This window comes from Sus scrofa, chromosome X (genome assembly GCF_054392235.1).
Source record: "Sus scrofa isolate SSC_HxYL_T2T_F1_AM1 chromosome X, Sscrofa_HxYL_maternal_Yorkshire_Landrace_v2.0, whole genome shotgun sequence".
NCBI classification, from domain to species: domain Eukaryota; kingdom Metazoa; phylum Chordata; class Mammalia; order Artiodactyla; family Suidae; genus Sus; species Sus scrofa.
Window position 1 is genome coordinate 4,778,759 of NC_139401.1, and position 22,624 is coordinate 4,801,382.

A 22,624-nucleotide genomic window follows, 5' to 3' on the forward strand; every position below is an offset into this window, starting at 1 on the left:
TATGTAAATATCTATCTACAAAAGTGATTAAGATGAGCAGGAAGGATTCATAAAGGCAGACATTGATGAGAACTTATTGCAATAGATACATCCCCTCTCAAACAAGAGACCCATCCATCAATTGTAAAAATAAGACATCACAGAAACACAGATGGCAACAGCAACAACAAACAAGTCACGCAAACCGTGTGCCACACTGAAGCAGCAGAACAGAAAGCCTACGGGATTTTTACAGGACCAGAGACAGTTTGGGAGAAAGGCGTGTCCATGTCATCGTGGGGGACACTGGGACTAAAAAATAAGTCACGGTTATTTGACTGTGGCTCAATGGGATCCCCAGGGTCTCTGGAGTGCTGGGATGCAGGTTCGATCCCAGACCTGTCACATGGGGTTAAGGATCTGGCACTGCAACTGTGGCATAAGTGGCAACTGAGGCCTGGATCACAACCCTGGCCTGGCAATTCTTAATGCTGCAGGGCAGTCAAAGAAGGGAAAAAAAACTATATATATATATATATATATATATATATATATATATATATATATATAATCTCCTACCATTTCTTTTTTTAAAAAAGAATGGAAGACCCCACTCAGTTTGTGAATGTTCTACACATACATATCAACCAAGCGTGTTCAGGATTTTGTTTCTTCATGATGGCTGGTCAGTTCCCTTGGTCAAGTTGTTCATGTACAGCTTAGTTTTTACACCTTCATGAATGCACACCTAACGGGAAGATGCAAAGGGACTGATGCTCTTACAATTTTAGGGCAAAGAGTCGGGGCGTCTTTAAAGGTAGCACTTTGTGATGCCAATCACCCCAGCTCAGATACTTGAAGACCACAACATCAGTTAGGAGTTCTGTAGGGAGAGTTCCATTCTGGGAGGGGGGCTAGGACTTCACATTCAGCTTAGCAGCAAGGAAGACTGGAAGGCTCTGGAAAACAATGGAGAAAGGCTGGGAGGAGGCCAGGCGCTGTTTCCGAATTTTGACTCTGCACGCCACCCCCCGCCCCCAAGAATCCTGTAGCTGCTTGCTTCCTTAAACTCTGGGAGGCTCAGGGTACATATAGGAATCGTGTGCCCTTCGGACAGTGGTCCCGAAATCAAGAGAGAGAATGCGTGCGGAGCCTATGAGCACATCACAAGCACGGCCTTTGGACCCTGGTGGAAGGACATCATATGCTCTTTCCTGGAGATGTGTTTTTCCTCCCCACACGTTCAAAAGTGTCTTCTGCTGACTATGTGATAGTTCTAGTGTAAACGATAGATATGCATATTCACACGTAACACATGAAACAGATAACACACACGTATATTACATGCACATTTTTATAATGCATGTTACATATGTGTACATTATATGCATATTCCTATATAATACATATTAGATATAAATGTACATATGATGTGCACATTCCTATATAATACATAGTAGATATAAATAATATACATGTTATATGTACATTATATCATACTAGATATAAGTACATGCATATTATATGTATGCTTTTTGTATGTTAGATATATACATGTATATAAATGCATATTCACCTATGATACATATTAGATACAAATATGTGTATATTTAAATATACATCTAATATATTACTGTATAATACATGTTATTATTAGATATATATTTATATATTATATATAGAAAATTTATATATATATGTGATATATATAAAACATGTATGTATATATCATGTTGTTTATCATATACTTTAGATATAATGTATATTAATTCCTTTAATTGCACATCTTCGTAGACACATAAATATCTATAGTGGTAACGGCTACAGTTTTTTCAAATTATAAAACACACAAAATATTGATGTTATAAATTCCAGATTGACTTTATAAGCCTTCTTGATCTTATTACGGTCTAGCCCTGCTCAAAGGGCAACCAAACCAGGCATTTGCTGGATATTCTTACCATTCCTATGTTATGTTTCTGCAATACATTTCCTTTTTTTGGCCATGCCCATGACATGTGGAAGTTCCTGGACCAGGGGTCAAACCTGCACCACAGCAGTGATGACAGTGGACCCTTAACCCAATGAGCCACAAGAGAACTCCCTCTGCAATAAATTTTATATCCAACCGTTTATAGACTTTCCATCAACTCTATACTATGGCGCCATTCTGCTGACTTAGCCACACTGTACATCTGTCAGTGCTCATATAAGAAATACAGTTCAGGGCGTTCCCGTTATGGCTCAGGGGTAACACACCCAACTAGTGTCCGTGAAGGCCCAGGTGCCATCCCTGGCCCCACTCTGTGGGTTAAGGATCCGGGTTGCCATGAGCTGAGAGGTCTAGGTCGCAGACATGGCTCGGATTCCGTGTTTGCTGTGGCTGTGGTATAGGCTGGCGGCTGCATCTCTGATTCAACCCTAACCTGCAAACGTCCATATGCCACAGGTGCAGCCCTAAAACAAAACAAAAAAAAACAAAGGGGGAAAAAAAGAAATTCAGCTCAGTATTTTAAGGGCTAAGTGAATTCCCTGCAGTTACGTAGTGTTGTCTTGATACACGTTTTGTTTGCTTTTACGCTCCGTCAAATGAACATCATTGTCAGGAATGATGCCATTTTAGTTTTCCACCCATTTGGTGCAAACGAGTAAGACTCTTTAAAGCAATATACCTAGAACTGAAATGGCAGAGTATGATGATAAAAATTACCCATCTTCAATTTTAAGAGATGTGCATTTATGCCCACTGATGTTAAGAATTTTGGGTATTATTCCCGGAGGGTTGATACTTCATTCTTATCAGTAAGGATGACGTAGCTGGGGTGGAGTTCTGCCTAAATTATTCCCTTTGCAATTAACATGTATCTGTGTATCTTAACATGTATCCGTGGGAGATACATTAAAGCCATCTGTCCAAATCCAGTCCTTCTTCTCAAACCTCCGCCCACAAATTTCACCATCCATTGGAGAATACTGGGCACAACCGTTTTTCCTGCTGTGCTTACCTCATCCTAATTTTCTACTTTCCTCACCCTTTCCACAGGAATTCATCGAAATTCTTGTGTAAGCAGTGTTCCTTCTTATGTATCAGTCACGTGTATCTGTATGAACCCAACTGAGTTTTATTATGATTCTGTGGGGTATGGATCAACATGCTTGTTACTTTGTTGCCCCAACTTTTTACCCCCTTTCAGCATTGGGATCGCCTTGAGTTTAATATTTTGTGTCCTTTCAACGTGCAACACATCACAGACCCAGACAGAGAGATATTCAACAAGGTAAGTGATCCTTGCTGTTCATAAATGTCCAGGTGACACAAGACCAGGAAAGAGATAGAACATGCCTTACGAAACGACTGAGATGGGATAACGATATGATGTGAGATCCTAAACTGAATCCAGAAGAGGAAAAAGCCAATAATTAAAAAAAAAAAAAAAATAGTAGACGCTGAACGTTTGTAGGATAGGTAACATCACGGGACCCCATTCTTTTTACGGCCGCACCTGTGGCATATGCAAATTCCTGGGCTAGGAGTCAAGTCGGAGCTACGGCAACATCAATCTGAACCGCATCTGCGACCTACACCACAACTTACCGCAACATCAGATCCTTAACCCCTTGAGTGAGGCCAGGGATTGAACCCGCATCCTCAGAGACACTATGTTAGGTTCTTACCCCACGAAGCCACAACAGGAACGCCCCCAATTCCTTAGGTTTCATAAAGGCACCAAGGTTATATAAACGTTAAAGCTCAAGAAAACAGCATGAAGGCAAATTCTCGTGACTCCGAATCCCCACCAGAAATCAAAACAACCGAAAAACAATTTCAAAGAAATCTTTAAAAAAAAGATGGACATTTGCTAGGTGTAATTTCTGAGATTCGTTTATCTTTGTAGTGATCCATGTTTTCTATCTTTGTACCAGTATTAGGCTGCTATTTTAAATTAAATTGTGGCTCTTACTACAGACTACTGGGGATTAAAGTCCATATAAACACTTCATCTTCTGCAAAGACAAATACTCTGACACAGGCTAGTTAAGAATTTTTCTCACCAGCTTGTACAGCAACCATTTTTGAGCAGTGACCTAACCAAAAGAACAAAATCTCAAAAACACAACACAAAAAAACTTTTTTGGGCTTTTTTTTTAATAAAGCTGCACCCATGGCACATGGAGGTTTCCAGGCTAGGGGTCTAAATGGGACTACAGCTGCCAGCCTACACCACGGCCACAGCAACACAGGATCCGAGACACATCTGTGACCTACACCACAGCTCCAGTTTCCTTAAGCAATGCCGGGTCCTTAACCTATTGAGTGAGGCCAGGGATTGAACCCACAACCTCATGGTTCCTAGTTGGATTCATTTCCACTGTGCCACAATGGGAACACCACAAAATATTTTAAATTGGGAGGTGGATCAAGAAACTTTAATAGACGCAGAAAAAGCCTCTGACAAAATCCAACACCCATTTCTGATAAAAACACTTCAGAAAGTAGGCTTAGAGAGAACCTACCTCAACATAATAAAGGCCATATATGACAAACCCAGAGCTAACATTCTCAATGGTGAAAAGCTGAAAGAATTTCCTACTGAGTTCAGGAACAAGAGAAGGATGTCCACTCTCAACACTACTATACAACATAATTTGGGAAGTCCGAGCCATGGCAGTCAGAGAAGAAAAAGAGATAACAGGAATCCAAACTGGAAGGGAAGAAGTAGAACTATCACTATTTGCATATGACCTGATACTGTACCTACAGAATCCTAAAGACTCTACCAAAAAACTGTTAGGACTCATCAATGAATTTGCAAAGTCACAGAATACAAAATGAATACATAGAAATCAACGGCATTTCCATACACTGACAACAAAAAGATAGGAAAGAGAAATTAGGGTTAGAAATCCCATTTACCATTGCATCCCAAAGAATGAAATACTTAGGAATAAACCTACCTAAAGAGACAAAAGACCTGTAATCTGAAAACTGTCAGACACTGATGAAAGAAATCAAAGATGACACAAACACATGGAAAGACATACCATGCTCTTGGATTGGCTCTTGGACTGGAAGAATCAATATTATCAAAATGACTATACTACCCAAGGCAATCTACAGATTCAATGCAATCCCTATCAAATTGCCAAGGACATCTTTCACAGAACTAGAACAAACTATTTTAAAGTTTATTTGGAAGCACAGAAGACCCAGAATAGCCAAAGACATCCTGGGAAAGAAAAATGGAGCTGGAAGCATCAGGCTCTCTGATTTCAGACTTTACCACAAAGCTACCACAAAGCTATAGTCATCAAAACCATATGGTAGTGGCACACAGACAGAAATATAGAGCAGTGGAACAGTAGAGAAAGCCCAGAATTAAACCCATGCACCTATAGTCAGCTAATCTATGACAAAGGAGGCAAGAATATATAATGGAGAAAAGACAGCCTGTTCAATAAGTGGTGCTGGGAAAACTGGACAGCCACATGGAAAAGAATGAAATTAGAACACTCCCCAACACAATACACAAAAATAAACTCAAAACGGATTAAAGACCTAAATATAAGACCAGATACTATAAAACTCTTAGAGGAAAACATAGGCCAAACACTCTCTGACATAAACCACAGCAGTATCTTCTCAGATCCACCTCTTAATGAAATAAAAACAAAAATAAACAAATGGGACTTAAGTGAACTTAAACTTAATTATAATTACGGAGTTCCCACTGTGGCACAGCAGAAACAAATCCGACTGGGAACCATGAGGTTGTGGGTTCAATTCCAGGCCTTGCTCAGTGGGTTAAGAATCTGGCATGACCATGAGCTGTGGTGTAGGCCACAGATATGGCTCGGATCCTACATTGCTGTGGCATAGGCTGACAGCTATAGCTCCAATTGGATCCCTAGCCTGAGAACCTCCATTTGCCACAGGCGTGGCCCTAAAAAGCAAAAAAAAAAAAAAATTACATTTAATTAAAATTAAAGTTTCTGCACAGCAAAGGAAACAAACCCTCAACAAAAAGAAAAGACAACGCACAAATGAAGCGACTGACAAGGGATTATTTTCCAAAGTTCATAAACACCTCCTGCCACTGAATACCAAAACAGCAAACAACCCCATCAAAAATGGGCAGATCTAAGCAGATAATTCTCCCAAGAAGACATACAGATAGCAAAAAAAAAAAAAAAAAAAAAAAAAAAAAACACATGAAAAGATGTTCAACATCACTCATGATTAGAGAAATGCAAATCAAAACCATGATGAGGTAGCACCTTACACCAGCCAGAATGGCCACCATCAAAAAGTCTACAAACAATCAGTGCTGGAGAGGGCGTGGAGAAAAAGGAACCCTATTACACTATTGGTGGGAATGTAAACTGGTGCAACCACTGTGGAAAACAGTATGCAGATTCCTCAGAAAACTAAAAATAAAATAACCATTCGATCCAGAAATCCCACTCCTGGTCATCTCTTCAGAGAAAACCATGATTCGAAAAGATACACATACTCCAATATGCTCTGCAGCACTGTATACATTAGCCAAGGTGTGGAAGCAACCTAAATGTCCATCTACAGAGGAGTGGATCAAGAAGAGGTGGTACATACACAATGGAATATTACTCAGCCATGAAAAGGAATGAAATACTGGTATTTGTAGCAATATGGATGGACCTAGAAATAGTCAGGCTAAGTGAAGTTAGTCAGACAGGGAGACACCCACATCATATGCTATCACTTACATGTCGCATCTAAAAAAGGACACAATGAACTTCTTTGCAGAACAGATACTGACTCACAGACTTTGAAAAACTTATGGTTTCCAAGGGAGACAACTTGGGGGGTAGGGGGATGGGCTGGGGGTTTGGGATGGAAATGCTATGAAATTGGGCTGTGATGTAATAAAATGTAATAAAATTCATTGTGTAATTTAAAAAATTTAAAAGAAACTAAATTCTCAATCAATGAAACCCTAATTATTTCAGAATGCAAAGTGTATTTAAAGAGGCAGAGTGGACCTTTTGTTTTCACGAAGTATAATGAAGCTCTTTCCATTCAGATTTATAACACCATGTGGCAAATCCCTTGCCTGCCTTTCGTCTCCTAGCGATCACCACTCTTCAGGGTAAAAACTGTTGTGATTTGTCTCAATTCATGCAATGATGACAAGAATGCCATCAGTCCCAAAGACACGGCATGGCCAGTTCCTGCATCTCCTGTTCTCAGAATTCAGGGGAGTAGCTACAGGACAAGAAAAGGAACAAGATGACAATGTGGTACCGGACTCTCTGTGGATTTTGAGAAGCCCAGGATTCCCTTCCATCTGGGCTTTGACCCCCTTGTCACAAACACCTGGACTTGGTGAGGGTTGCTTTCCTATACACCTGTTCCAAAAGCAAGGCCATGTCAGCATTCTCCCCTTTCCTGTGGATGCATTTATACATGCTTTCTTGGTTTTTTGAGTTTTTTTCCCCCTGTGTTGTGAAGGCATCATTCCTCTCCTTGACTACAGTTTTTTAAATTTCTCGGTAGAAAAACATTTAGTTCATCACATGCTCAGTTTGCTAGGACTCTGTCATAGACTAAGCATCTATTTATGTAAACCATCTGTTCCATATCAAAGACCCTGGAAGACCTGTCTTCTGCTCCCATTTCTGTCCCTGGTCAATTCTAGGGAGGTAACAGTTTCTTGGGTAAAAACTTGACTCTGACAAGGATAAAGAAAAGATCAAAGGCTGGGTACCAGTTACACTTCCACGGATGCTTACAAAACCTATCAACCCCAATAGAAACAGAACATCAGAAGTTCCTGCTGTGGCTCAGCGGTTACAAGCCCGACTACTATCCACGAGGATGTGGGTTCGATCCCTGGCCTCGCTCAGTGGGGTACAGACCCGATGTTGCCATGAGCTACAATGTAGGTCACAGACACCGGTCGGATCCCACATTGCTGTGGTTGTAGTGTAGGCTGTCAGCTGTAGCTCTGATTCGACCCCTAGCCTGGGAACTTCCCTATGCCGCAGGTGCGGCCATCAAAAGCAAAAAAAGAAAAAAGAAAAAAACAAAAACAGAATATCATTAACAGAAGGTATCAAGCCTCTCATATTTTACCACTGTGATTGAAAGGAATGCGTTCTTTATAATGAGATGTATTAGGACTTAGTGAAATGATGGCTCTGAAGTATAATGAGATGAGCATCTTCTCCAAAGAGATGAGAGAAGCTGCAAAGGTTGCGGAGTCACACGTCTTCCACAGGCTACAATATCTTGATTCCAACTTTCCTATTTTCCACTATTTATTAGAAGAGGCTGTAGGTCTTGGCAAGTGCCTTTTATCACCTGGGAGTTAGCTCGGATGTCAGGTGTTTTAGGGCCGAAGAAAATGAAAGCAGCGGCATTGCCTGGAGGCAGGGATGAGGTTCAGGCTGGCGAATCATCTCGGACCATCACGCATCATTCCCTGAGTTTCTCTAATACCCATGGCAGATGGAAATTGGGAGAGAAGAGAGAACTGTAGCCCAGACAAAACTGGGCTCACATGGTCCATAATGGATGCTCAGATGGGTTAGGAAGCACGCCAATATCTTTGTTCTCTACTCGCTCACATGACAAGCAGGGCTACTTACAGACACAGCCTGCTCTGAGACCACCTGTCTGCCATCTATTTCTCAAGCCACCTGGAAATAATCTTCCCTCACTCTTGTCCATTTCTCAGCGAGCTCTTCCCCTAGGCAGGGGATGTAATTGCCCTTTTCCCCTCTCTTATCAACGCTGAGTTTGGTTCTATGACAGGAGTCAGGACCTGGCTGTTTCTTATTGGATCTCAATAGGGCCAGAAGACGGATGGTCTTGAAAGTAGGAATTTTGGCTTCGTCACAGTTCTTCATTCTGTGCAATTTAAGGAACCGTCCAGATAGAATGAATTTCCTCAATGTTCAGAATAGGTTTATCAGTCACCGTTTTCACCGACCCCATCACATGCAGGTCACTCTTGAATTGTGAGAACTGCCTAGCTGGTCATGATTCAATGACAAAAGTGCACTTTTTCTGACATGGCCCAAATCCTGGGTATTTCCAGATTCTCTTTGTTAGACAGTTTAAGTCCTCTTTCTTGTTGTCTTTGGAGAAAAGGTCATGCCAGCAGCAGTGTCATTCACTGTTCTGTCTGGGCCACAGAAATTCACCCTGCAATTAAAGGCAACACAGTTTCCATGTAGAATATTTGCACGTGCACTTTCTGAGAAAAAGCTCCCTTCTGCTACATGCAGGACATACTTTCATCCAATGGATTCTTGCCTTCAATCCATTTTTATCTTTTCTTGGGCAAGGCTGCATAAAACATGGTCCTATATTCTGTGGAAAAAATGGACCTTCAATTGTGAAGCATCCCAACTTGTATATACAGAAGGTTATTTTTTTTTTTCTTTTTAGGGCCAAACCTGTGGCATCTGGAAGTTCCTAGGCTAGGAGCCAAATCAGAGCGGCACCTGCCAGCCACAGCCACACAGGATCCGAGCTGCATCTGTGACCTATACCGAAGCTTGTTACATTGCTGGATCCTTAACCCACTGAGCGAGGCCAAGGATGGAACCCGCACCCTTGTGGATACTAGTTGGGTTCTTAACCCACTGAGCCACAATGGAACTCCGGATGCTGTTTGTTTGTTTGTTTTTTTAAAGATACTTCTAAGCTGTTTTCTTCATCTTGAGGCACAGGACTCATGCAGACCACATTCAGTTTTCCTGCCAAGTTCCAGAAAAGAAAGCCTTAACTTATTACACATCTTAACACTTGTTGCTGGAGGAAGACGTAAGAATTCGATGAGAATTGTATAGGACCAGAGTCACGTTTCAAAGACAGATGCGGGAGTGTCCGTCACGGCTCAGCAGGTAACGAACCCGACTAGCATCCATGAGGACACGGGTTCAATCCCTGGCCTTGCTCCGTGGGTTAAGGATTCGGCATTGTTGTGAGCTGTGGTGTAGGTCACAGACACAGCTCGGATCTGGCGTTGCTGTGGCTGTGTCATAGGCCCGTGGCTACAGCTCTGATTGGACCCGTAGCCTGGGAACCTCCATATACTGCAAGCGGGGCCCTAAAATGACAATAAATAAAAAGAAAAGAAAAATGCAGTGAAGAATCTAGTGCCGACCAACACAGAGCCCAACAAGGACACCATCCTCAGCCCGCCTCCCGTCTCCCGTCTCCCTTTTCTAGCTGAGAGGTGGTTTTATGACACCTGACATTCTGTGTTTCCAAGGTGAGAAGGGAGACTATCAATTAAAGGGACTGATGGAAGCCCAGCCAGCTAATGAGCATGTCCCCTGCAGATGGCTCAGAATCGCCGCATTTTCATAAAACCGTTGCATGCAAACTAAATCCGCCTTCCCTGGATCGATACAGGATGGAGTCTGCATTTTCAGAGACTGCGTGAGGACCACGCCCACTTCTGCCCCTTGGGCCAAAGTTGAAACCGTTCCTTTCTTTCCATCACCCTCTTCCTCAGAAGCCAGACTCCAGAGGAAAACAAAATGTTTCCTGAATTCACAATGAGTCTCGGAAATGCACCCCTCAAATCTGGGGGGCAGGAGAACATCCATCATCCAAACTGTGACTCCAGAGCAGGCTTCCTCTGTAAATGTGTTTGGTCAGAGTATCATGCACACAAATCAAATGCAAAACCCTCTAGCAGAAGAAGAGCAAGATTAAACTCCACTATTCCCTTTCAAATCTGGCTTTCTTTCATCAGGGGGTAGAAGGCATTTATTCCCCTTTTCCAAAGTTTCTTTATCCCGTTTTGCCATGTTGAACGTTAATATCACAGACATTCCCAGGGAACCTTTGCAGGATGTCTCCAAAATAATAAAGCGGTTTTGAAAGGTTCTCTTTAGAGGTTTGCTTGAATGCGTTTATTTTCCTTTTGGCGATTTAGCTTCCCAGCCTGGACCCCAAAACAAAATCTCACCTTATTCATTTGCTAATTCTTATTCCCCTCCTTTGGGATGAGAAGCAAACCGTTTGTGGAAAAAAAAAATGCAAACGATGAAAAATGTAAGAAGCAGCCATGGTATTCTTGAATTCCCCACGAAATGCAGTAGCTATAGTTATGAGAAGTCCAAAGGGATATGTTCAGCCCAGGGGCTGAAGTTACTACTTGGGGACAGCGATCCAGGCGGGGGCCATGGCTCCCAGATGGATGTGCGGTGAGAGGGAGGTTTTGAATATAGCTTTTAAAAACTCTTCTGTGTGTTAAGGTGGTAAAACCGCCACTGTGCTACCTGGACTCATTTCCTAGTAGCTCTGGAATTTCTAGAATGAGATCGGGAGGAAATGACTTCTCGTTTGCCCCGCTGTCCCTCCCCGTGTCCTCCTCAACCTGTGGTCCAAGCCCACGTCCCGCTCTGGTGGGTTACAGTCTCGGCAGATTGGCTCTCTGAAGGGGCGTGGTTTCCTGATGTTTGGGGTGGCTTCTGGCTGGAGGACCTGGCTGGTGGATTGCCATCCAAGCCGAAGGGCCAACAGGTGTGCCTGAAGCTCCTCTGCCATCCTTCAATCCACCTGGTGGAGGAGATGAGGGCTTGACCTTCAATGTCTCCTTCATCTGCAGGGGAGCTGGGACGCAAAGCAACCCGAGAGCTGGGAGGGAAAACCAAACGGTGATTCTCTTCCTCTTTGCTGCCCCGGGTTGGACCTTGGTTCTGGCAGGTCCAGCTCCCCGAGACATGGTCACACACACTCAGACACACCAGCCATGCCATCCACGGAGGTTCTGCAACATCTGCCTGAGCTTCACCTGCACAGGCTGCCCTCGTTCTCCTCAAGGCAGCCTCTTCCCCTGGATGTTATCCTGCAGCTGCAGGGATTTCAGCTACGGGGCATCTCGCTCACCAGTCCCTTCTATCAAATCCCTCTACTGAGACCCATGGTGAGGTTTCTGTTACCCTGAGTGGACCCAGGCCTTCACAGATACACCTAAAGGGAAGGAAGACTCAGTACAGTGGAACAGGTGCTTCAAGAACTATTCCATATGTGGAGTTCCCCTGGGGGCTCATCAGGAACAAACCCAACCTGGTCTCCGTGAGGACGCAGGTTCAATCCCTGGCCTCCTTCAGTGGGTAAAGGATCCGGTGTTGCTGTGAGCTGCAGTGTAGGCTGCCAGTGTGGCTTGGATCCCGCACTGCTGTGCCTGTGGTGTAGGCTGGCAGCTGCAGGTCCAATTTGAATTTGACTCCTAGCCTGGGAAACTCCATATGCCAAAGGTATAGACCTAGGAAAAAAAAAAAAGAAAATAACTATTATATATGTATGTCAGGAGAGTTTAAACACATATAAATTACATATACACACATTACATATATGTTTATACATCCACACACATATACACGGATACATGCCACATACATAAATTACATGTATGTCTCTCTCTCTATAAATTGCAAGTTGCAACTCAATAATCTTTTTTTAAAGACTATTCATAGATATTTTTTCCAAAGATGACATTCAGATGGCCCACAGGCACATGAAAAGATGCCTGACATCACTCATCATTAGGGAAATGAAAATCAAAACCACAGCAAGCTCTCTCCTTACACCTGCCAGAATGGTCATCATCAAAAAGACCTCTCCTCACAAATGCGGCCAAGGATGTGGGGAAAATGGAACTCTTCTACGACTGCCATATGATCCAGTAATCCCACTCCTGGGTGGAGTGCCAAAGGAAAAAAAAAAAAAAAAAAAACAAACAGTGATTCAAAAAGATACAAGTTACCCCTATGTTCATTGCAGCCCTGTTCACAATAGCCAAGACATGGAAACAGCCTAAATGTCTATTGACAGGAGTAGATAAAGAAGACGGTGTGTGTGTGTGTGTGTGTGTGTGTGTGTGTGTGTAGGAATACTACACAGCCATAGAAAAGAATCAAATCATGCCCATTTGCACCAACATGGATGCAGCTAGATTCTTATACTAAGTGAATTAAGTCAGAAAGAGAAAGACAGATACTGTATGATCACTTCTTTGTGGCATCTACAATATCACACAAAAGAACTTATCTACGAAACAGAAAGAGACCCGCACACATAGAAAACAAAGTTATGGCTACCAAAAGGTGAAGAGAGATAAACTAGAAGTTTGGGATTAATAGATACACATTACTCTATATAAAATACACAAGGAAACTATAGTCAATACTTTGTAATAACCTATAGAGGAAAAAAAGTCTGAAAAACAATGTATGTATGAACATATGTATGTATAACTGAATCACTTTGCTGTAAACCTGAAACACTGTAAATGAAATATACTTTAATTTTTTATTTATTTTTATTTTCAGGGCCACACCCACAGACTATGGAAGTTCTCAGGCTAGGAGTCAAATCAGAGAGGCAGGTGCCAGCCTACACCACAGCCACAGCTACATTGGATCCGAGCTGCATCTGTGACCTACACTGCAGCTCATGGCAATGCCAGATGCTTCACCCACTGAGCGAGGCCAGGGATTGAAGCCACATCCTCATGAATCCTAGTTGGGTTCATTACTGCTGAGCCACAATGGGAACTCCCATATACCTCAGTTTTTTTTTTTTGTTAATATACATGCACCCCAATGTTCACAGCAGAACTATTTACAATAGACAAGACATGGGAACAACCTTAGGGTTCATCAACAGAGCAATCGATAAAGAAGACGTGGTACATATATACAATGGAGTACTACTCAGCCATCAAAAAGAATGAAATCACGCCATCTGAAACAATATGCAGGGACCTGGAGAGTACCATGCTTAGTGAAATAAATAAGAATGACAAATATGGTGTAACATCACTTTTAGGTGGAATCTAAACCAGTGAATATAACACAGAAAAAGCAGATTCACAGATATAGGGAACAATCTAGTGGTGACGAGTGGGGAGAGGGAAGGGGGGAGGGGTGGGGGAATTAAGAAGTACAAACTCTTGGAGTTCCCATCATGGCTCAGTGGAAACCAATCTGACTGGCATCCATGAGGACGCAGGTTTGATCCTGTCCTCGCTCAGTGGGTTAAGGAGCTGGCATTGTTGTGAGCTGTGGTGTAGGTCACAGACATGGCTTGGATCTGGCATTGCTGTGGCTGTGGTGTAGGTGGGCAGCTACAGCTCCAAGTAGACCCCTAGCCTGGAAACTTCCACATGCCAGGAGTGTGGCCCCATTTAAAAGACCAAAAAAACAAACAATAATAAAAGAAGTACAGACTCTTTATGTATAAAATAAGCTACCAGGATATATTGTACAGCACAGAGAATATAGCCATTATTTTACCATAATGCCACAGGATCCGGTAATCCCACTCCTGGGTATAGAGCCAAAAAAAACACAAACAGTAATTCAAAAAGATACAAGTTACTCCTATGTTCACACACCACTAGAATGAATAGTTTGTTATACTAGAGTGAATAGTTACAACTCTGGTGAATAGTTAGTTGCACTATGGTGAATAGCTAGTTATACTATAGTGAGTAGTTACACTACATTGGAGTAGCATCTTTAAAAACTGTGCATGACCATGTTGTATGCCTGAAACCTGTAAATCAACGACACCACCATAAAAAAATAAGAAAGGGTCAGATGACAAAGCTGAGGAGTCCATTATGAATATCCTCCAAATATTTCAAGTTGGATAAATTTATGTCCACATGCATAGGAAAGTCAACCATTATTTACATGAAATACTGGTTAAGTAAAATGAATATCTGGGAAAAAAAAATGTTGATAAGTACCTTGCCATAGATACCCAAGAAGCAACATAAGTTAAACTGCCTCGAGGAATGTGGAAAGCCAATCAGTTTGAACCACATCAAAACACATCAAGACTCTTCATTCGTATCCCATGGAGGGGGACACCCAAACATCCAAGACTCCAGAGAAAGGGCTGCACACCATTTTAAGACTGACTTTTGAAAGTCATCAATACCGTCAAATGTTTGCATGGAGAACTCACATATGCCTCCCGCCCCATACATGGTCTATTTTCCACAAAGAAACCTAAGCCAGGCTCCTGAAGAAATGACAGCGTGTACAAGTAACCCTGGAACAGCCTGATCTACTTTGCTCTTTTCAAGAGCTGATGATTTGGCTGCTAATGCAAACGGTTGAGCAATGAGGACAAGAAATTTTATCTAAGAATCTCACCATGGGAGATAAATATAAAGAACATATAAAACTACATAAAAGCACTTGATGCATGTGTATTTGCCTTTTTTTTTTAGGGCCACGCTCATGGTATATGGAGATTCCCAGGCCAGGGGTTGAACTGGAGCCATAGCACCAGCCTACACGACAGTCACAGCTATGTGGGATCTGAACCTTTAGGTCAGATGACCATGTCTCGGGGAGCTGGACCTGCCAGAACCAAGGTCCAACCCAGAGGCAGCAAAGAGGAAGAGAATCACCGTTTGGTTTTCCCTCCCAGCTCTCGGGTTGCTTTGCGTCCCAGCTCCCCTGCAGATGAAGGAGACGTTGAAGGTCAAGCCCTCATCTCCTCCACCAGGTGGATTGAAGGATGGCAGAGGAGCTTCAGGCACACCTGTTGGCCCTTCCGCTTGGATGGCAATCCACCAGCCAGGTCCTCCAGCCAGATGCCACCCCAAACATCAGGAAACCACGCCCCGTCAGAGAGCTGAGACTGTAACCCATCAGAGCGAGACGTGGGCTTGGACTACAGGTTGAGGAGGACACGGGGAGGGACAGCGGGGCAAACGAGAAGTCATTTCCTCCCGATCTCATTCTAGAAATTCCAGAGCTACTAGGAAATAAGTCCAGGTAGCACAGTGGCGGTTTCACCACCTTAACACACAGAAGAGTTTTTAAAAGCTATATTCAAAACCTCTCTCTCACCGCACGTCCATCCGGGAGCCATGGCCCCCGCCTGGATCGCTGTCCCCAAGTAGTAACTTCAGCCCCTGGGCAACATATCCCTTTGGACTTCTCCTAACTTTAGGTCTGTGACCTAAAGCACAGCTCACGGCAACACCAAATCCTCCACCCACCGGGAGAGGCCAAGGAACACATCTGCGTCCTCATGGATGCAAGTCAGATTCATTTCCACTGAGCCACGACGGGAACTGCACTTGATGTATATGTAGACGTTTGTCAAGAAATAGTGACCAACGTGAATCAATGAGTGATGTCACCACCCACTTGAAGTAGTTGTGTGTGCTTGAAAATTAGGCATTTTCTGTGTTTAAACAGTGTTGAACACGGTGCATATGTTAAAAAGGATTTTCTGCGCTAAGCACAGTTTAGCTACCCATCTGCGAACCTGCAACCTTTGCTCAGGTAGGACTGACACCTGAACTTGATAGATACTTTTTAGACATGCGATATTAGATTTTTGGGTCAACAAATGTATCCATGCCTCATGACACATTTCCCCTTGCTTATTCCACATATACTGAACCACAGACATTCCCACGTTTAAAACAATTAAACAGTATGTCCTATGACCACATGTTGGCTGTTTCCTTAAAAATTGGTTGTATTATCTCACAGCGGCTGGTCCTCAGCCATGAAGAATCAGAAAACTCCATTTATAAATGCCTAGGGAGTGTGGCCATCACACAGAGATAGGAGATCCAAAATGACCAGTGACCAACAAAGAGAAAGAAGACTGGAGGAGTTCCCATTGTGGCTCAGTCCTCAGTAATGAACCCGACTAGTCTCCAGGAGGATGCAGGTTCAACCCCTGGCCTCGCTTACGAGGTTAAGGATTCGGCATTGCCTTGAGCTGTGGTGTATGCTGGTCACAGACACAGCTCGTATCCTGCGTTGCTGTGGCTGTGATGTAGGCTGGCAGCTGTAGCTCCGATTCAATCCCTAGTCCGGCAAATTCCATACACTGCAGGTGCAGCCCTAAAAAGACAAAAAGAGAAAAAAGACGAAAATGCCCAAACAGTCATTTATAAGGTATGTCTCTCCCTAAAATGGGAAAATTGAAGGAAACCTACACATACGACATTCTCCACTAGTAGGCAGACTATGTGGCCAGCAAAATGATCATTTTTCCATCCCATGAACATAGAATCAGTTAGGCGACCTCAGTTCTTAGTAGACCGAATTACTATCACCAGATCTAGCCTCCTCGCCAATAGCAATGGTTCTTAGAAAAGGGAATTGATGTCCGAAACGGATACTTTTGGCCAATTCTGTTCTTTTATCCCCGTTTTTATCTCACCAGGGACACATCTTCCTTCTGAGGACACACAACATCTTTGCAGTTACACACGGAAAGGGGATCAGCCGGTATATCTAAAAAGACTTCCTATTTTCCTATCCTTTGATTTTCAAATCTCTTTTCTGGAAGACAGTATCTCTTGCATCTCAGTTTCCTGAGCTCTTACGGGGGCAATAATAAAGAAATCACTCCTGAATCCACGGACCAGTTCTGGATTGTCTTAATGACCTCATGGCCATCTCAGTCATTTTCACAGGCAACAGTTTTTGCTCAGTCCCCACCCTAAACCTCGGAGTGATTGTGCCACGCTCTGTGACACGTTTGAGTTGTATGGGAAACGATTCTCGTGTTCACCTGCCGTTTCAGACTTGTTACATACTTCACGAGGCCTCTGGATGTACAATATGATAAAAGCAGAGGTCGTGCTCACTCTCAGGGTAGTTTTTCATTTCCGGTTGGCTGGTGGCATTCAGAACTGGTATGCACTCCTGATAAGCTTCTCTCCAACCACACACCCAGCTGCCCATCATAGGATCCAGGCTGATGCACCGTTAGAAGGAAATACTTGGACATTTAACCTGATGAAGAGAATGGAAAGCTCGAGGCATTGGTGCATTTACCCGGTTATATGGATTCATTTGGGTGCAAAGATGAAACGGGTCCAGGTCAGGGAAAGGTTCAATGTTGTTGTCTACAGCTATTGTGTGTAGGAGAGAAGACAAAAATCCACAAGGGAACATTTAATTGATACATGAAGGACTTCTGAGTTACACTCAAGCAAGGAATGCTAACATCCGTTTCTCTGCAACAGGGAGACAAGGAAATTAGTGAGCATCATGTGACACTTAGTGTCACAGTCAAGGTTGCTGTAACCTGAGCTGATCACGAGAACTCAACAAGTATCTTCTCATCAAAGAATGTATCCTTTTGGAAGATCAGGGATGGACAAACCTTAGAGGGTGTGGACTTGGATGAAGACATGCTTGTAGGAGAGGAAACCAGAGGATCCTTCCCAGGAAAGAGTCTCTGCCCCTGTGACCTAGGTGCAAGAGCTGGGTCCTTGGGGTTGGGGAAGGGCTATTTTGAGAAGGGTTTTCAGTTGATGCCTAACGGTTTGTAGTCAGCCTGCTGAACTGGTGTTTGTGCTTCCTGAAATGGTAACTCACCCAGGACTTACTGGTCAGTCTGGATTTTGTGTCTGATATACTTCCCCTGGCACAGAAAGCGGGACTTTCCCTTTCCATTTCTTCTTATGGTCTCTTAAGGGCCCCACCTACAGCACATGAAGTCCCCAGGCTAGGGGTCAAATTGGAGCTACAGCTACCAGCCTACACCACAGCCATAGCAACGTGGGATCCAAGCCTCATCTTCGACCTACACCACAGCTCACAGCAAAGCCGATCCTGAACCCTCTGAGCAAGGCCAGGGATAGAACCCACATCTTCATGGATCCCAGTCAGGTTCCTTAATACTGAGCCACAATGGGAACTCCCCACTTCTTTTTAAAGACTATTTTCTTGGAGAGGGTTTAGGTTCACCGCAAAATTGAGAGGACGACAGAGAGATTTCCTATATACCCAGCTTCCCCGACACGAGCACAGTCTCACCCACCAGCATGCCCAACCAGGTGGTACCTTTGTTACAACTGATGAACCTAAAACGATCCATCATCATCCCGAGACCATGGTTTCCACGAGGGTTCACTCATTTTTCTTTTTAGGGCTGTACATGCAGCATTTGGAAGTTCCTAGGCTAGGGGAGGAACTGGAGCTGCAGTGGCCGGCTGACACAGTGGCCACAGCCACACAACATCTGAGCCACATCTGTAACCCATGCTGCCACTTGTGGCAATTCCAGAACCTTAACCCACTGAGGGAGGCCAGGACTCGAACCCAAATCCTCATGGATACTAGTCAAGATTCAGAACCTGCTGAGGCACAACGCAACTCCCAGTGTCCACTCTTAATGTTGTGCATTTTATGGGTTTTGACAAATGTTTAACGATACATATTTGCTGATGTAGGATCATGCAGACGTTTTCTTTAGAAGCCATGAAGAACTATTATAGAGAATATTTCAGAGGAAAATATAAAATAGCCTGCTAATAGGTCTTATCAAATCAGGCTATCATTTGAGAGAGCCAGGGACAAGAAACAGAATTAAACAGAGTCCTATGTTTTTTCAAAGATGGTGAAATAAGCCATGCATATTAAATAGGTCATTACAGAAAAAACCTGTTATAGCTGATCCATCAATTTTAGAAAATTTAAATAACTTCATGAACATTACCCAACTGACTATCTAATTATCTAATTTCATCACTCGTTTATATAAAGGTACCACCCCATGTGGCCCAAACCTTTAAAAATTACAAAACAGGCTTATCTTTTCCAGTCCTGCATTTTTCTAACATTATTTTAGTCCATTGCTGTATAGTACCTCTTACCTAAAAAGTTAATATGTGCTTTCAAACATCTGTTGTTTATATTCTTACGATCTAGCCCAGATTTTGTTCTTATCATCACTGCAGCTCATTGAGATGAAAATACAGAGTGAATTAAAATTGCTGACCTGAGCATTTGCCCAAAAATGCGAAGACCATTTCATTGATTTAAGAATTTTTCCACCCAGAGCTGGAAGGTTCAAAACTTAATCTAAATCTGTGAGCTCTGGATGCTTCAGCTTCTAAACGCTAACTCTAACCAATTCTTCCTCTCCATTAACTTTTAAATATCCAGCCAGAAGGAAAATTATTAGCAGAGAGAAAAATGCAACAGGCTTTCTGGAAGCTGGGACTTCCCAACATCACATCCTCTTCCAGAAGAGGACTCTAGATGGCTCAGTAAGTATGGAAATGGATCAAGGTGAATAAAAATGTTCATTAAGGAGAATGCAGGACAGTATTCTACAATCCATCACACTAAGCTGGCATAAAGGTCAGTTCATATCATCCTTTAAAAAGCAAACATTTTGCTTGAATTTTTGGTACAAGGGCTAAAATTGGGTTCTCGTTTTTTTTATGTATCATTTTTTTATGCTTCTCTCTGGAGTAAATATGCCTCTTCTTTATTTAGGCATGGTACCTTCACATATCATGATTTCCTGAATACTCTGCTTGCTTTGAAGCTGACTGATTTCTGCTGCATGGAAATGACTTTATCATTTATTTCAGTTTGTATGGATTGCAAAGCCACAGATGTGTTAATTTTTAACTTGATGGAAGTCCACTCTGGATCCTAGAAATTTAAACATACACAGGATGAATATTTCCAAAGGACCGCCTCACTCCTCAGTTAAAAGCTGCCATTAATGGCATAGGTCGTCTTATAGGACCCATCACCCAGTCCAGTGGCTTTCAACAAGCCAAGAGTCTCATCAAAGTAGTTCAAAGTTTTTTCAAATCTTTATTCAAAGAACTTGTTTCTGAACCTGTGCATGAACTACCTATACAGTCTTTCCTTTGTTTACTTATAATCTACTTGCAGCCATTTCTGCAATAGAGACTAAGAAAACAGTTCAAAATCTCCTTTTCTACATGCACATTCAAAATGTTTAACATATATTTTAACATACGTAACCTATTAACATTTTAAGATTATAGAACAATGTTTATGTTATAGAGATGCAATTTATATATAAACATATTTACCTATTATAGTTTTATATATAGATTTGTTTACATATGAAAGTGCTACATACAGATTCATGTGTATAGATATATAAACTACATATATACTATATTAACTACATATATAGATAAACTATATAGGAATTCCCGTCGTGGCGCAGTGGTTAACGAATCCGACTAGGAACCATGAGGTCGCGGGTTCGGTCCCTGCCCTTGCTCAGTGGGTTAAGGATCCAGTGTTGCCGTGAGCTGTGGTGTAGGTTGCAGACGCGGCTCGGATCCCGCGTTGCTGTGGCTCTGGTGTAGGCCGGTGGCTACAGCTCTGATTCAACCCCTAGCCTGGGAACCTCCATATGCCGCGGAAGCGGCCCAAGAGATAGCAACAACAACAACAAAAGACAAAAAAAAAAAAAAAAAAAAACCCACAAACTATATAAACTATGTATAGACATAAACATGTTGATATGTTTATGTACACATTGTTATAATGTTTACATAGTATAAATTATATATATTTATAGATATTAACCAAAGCATGTTAATAGGTTAAGTATGTTAATGCATATACTATATATTTAAATACAAAATACAATCAGATTCGCATTAAGATGAAAAAATGAAAAAACAAGCTTTCCCATTTTTTTCATTCCACCTCTCAAGGCATTTGAACACTCTCTTTTTCATAATAAGTTACTGAGTCTCAAATAAACTGTTAAAGGCGCCAAGATTGAGTCTCAGCTGAGGCACCCCTCCCATTATCTGCATTTATTTTCCACTTCCAGCCAGAGGCTCTCCTTTAACTTGATTAACTTGCAAACAGCGGCCGCAAATGAAATGCAATGCTACCACAAGTTAACTACGAAACAAGCTGATCCTGTCCACACCAAGAACCAGCTGGTAATCCGAGGAGCTGATGGAAGGAATTCTGACCGCAGGTTTTCCTGACCGTTACAAACACATTTTAACATCCGACTCCCCAGAAGTAAACTTTGGAGAAACCAACTTGTTTGTTAAACAAGAGAACGTACCGCGTGAACACTCGGTAGGCGACAGACGGGAAAGAGACATAGCCCGGGGCATCATTGAGCAGGTACGGGCAAGTGTGGTCACCAAGTTCAAGGGGGAAGTGGGGTGGGGGCAGGAAGATGGGGGGTCCCCACCACCAACGGGTTCAGCCCCATTCTGACGCTTTTGCCCCAGAAAGAGCATCACACCCCACACGTTAAGGGCTCGGTCCTACAAGACTCCGCCCGCCCCCACCACGATTCCGACGTCGGTCCATCCAAACTTCAACGGGCTGGGCTGCCTGTGCTTTTCAACCCAGCGGCTCTAGATCAGCGCCTGCTTGGTCAGACCCCCCAACCCCTGCTCACAGAACTCAGAGAAACACTGCCCTTAACGAGTTAACCAGTACGGGACCCAAGGAGGGAACTCACCGGTGTATGTCAGAGGATGCTCAAGCAGGTCTCCGGGAAGCGGGGCGAGCTTCTGTGCGGCCTGCCAGCCGCCGGGCATGCATCCACGCGGAAGGGCTTCAAGGCCTTCCACGTTGGGGCTTTATAGAGGCTTCCGGGCACAGGTGTGATTGATTAAATCATTGGCCTCTGAGGAGGGAGTTAACCCCTAGCCTAGCCCCTCCGAGGAGGTCCGGGGGTGGGGTTAAAAGTTCCAACCCTCTGGTTGCAACCTGGCTGGTTGCCCTGACAACCAGCCCCCCATCCCAAGGGTAGCAATTCTAAAGCTACCTCATTAACATGACAAGAGACACCTGAATTGCTCTGCTTCTGCGACCTTCCAAGGGTGTT

General features: G+C 43.1%; 1 protein-coding gene across 6 annotated transcripts in view; it reads right to left on the reverse strand.

Moving 5' to 3' along the window:
* LOC146394446 (uncharacterized) overlaps nucleotides 1-22,352 on the reverse strand; it is a 276,943-nt gene extending 254,591 nt beyond the window's left edge. For all 6 annotated transcript variants that reach the window (XR_014834959.1, XR_014834964.1, XR_014834963.1 and 3 more), the window contains exon 1: nucleotides 22,256-22,352. Coding sequence is in view for 1 of the 6 variants with exons in the window: in XM_085007092.1 (XP_084863218.1) it covers nucleotides 22,256-22,334 (79 nt within the window). In the remaining 5 variants the exon portion in view is untranslated. The remainder of the gene's footprint in view (nucleotides 1-22,255) is intronic.
* Nucleotides 22,353-22,624: the final 272 nt, after the last annotated feature.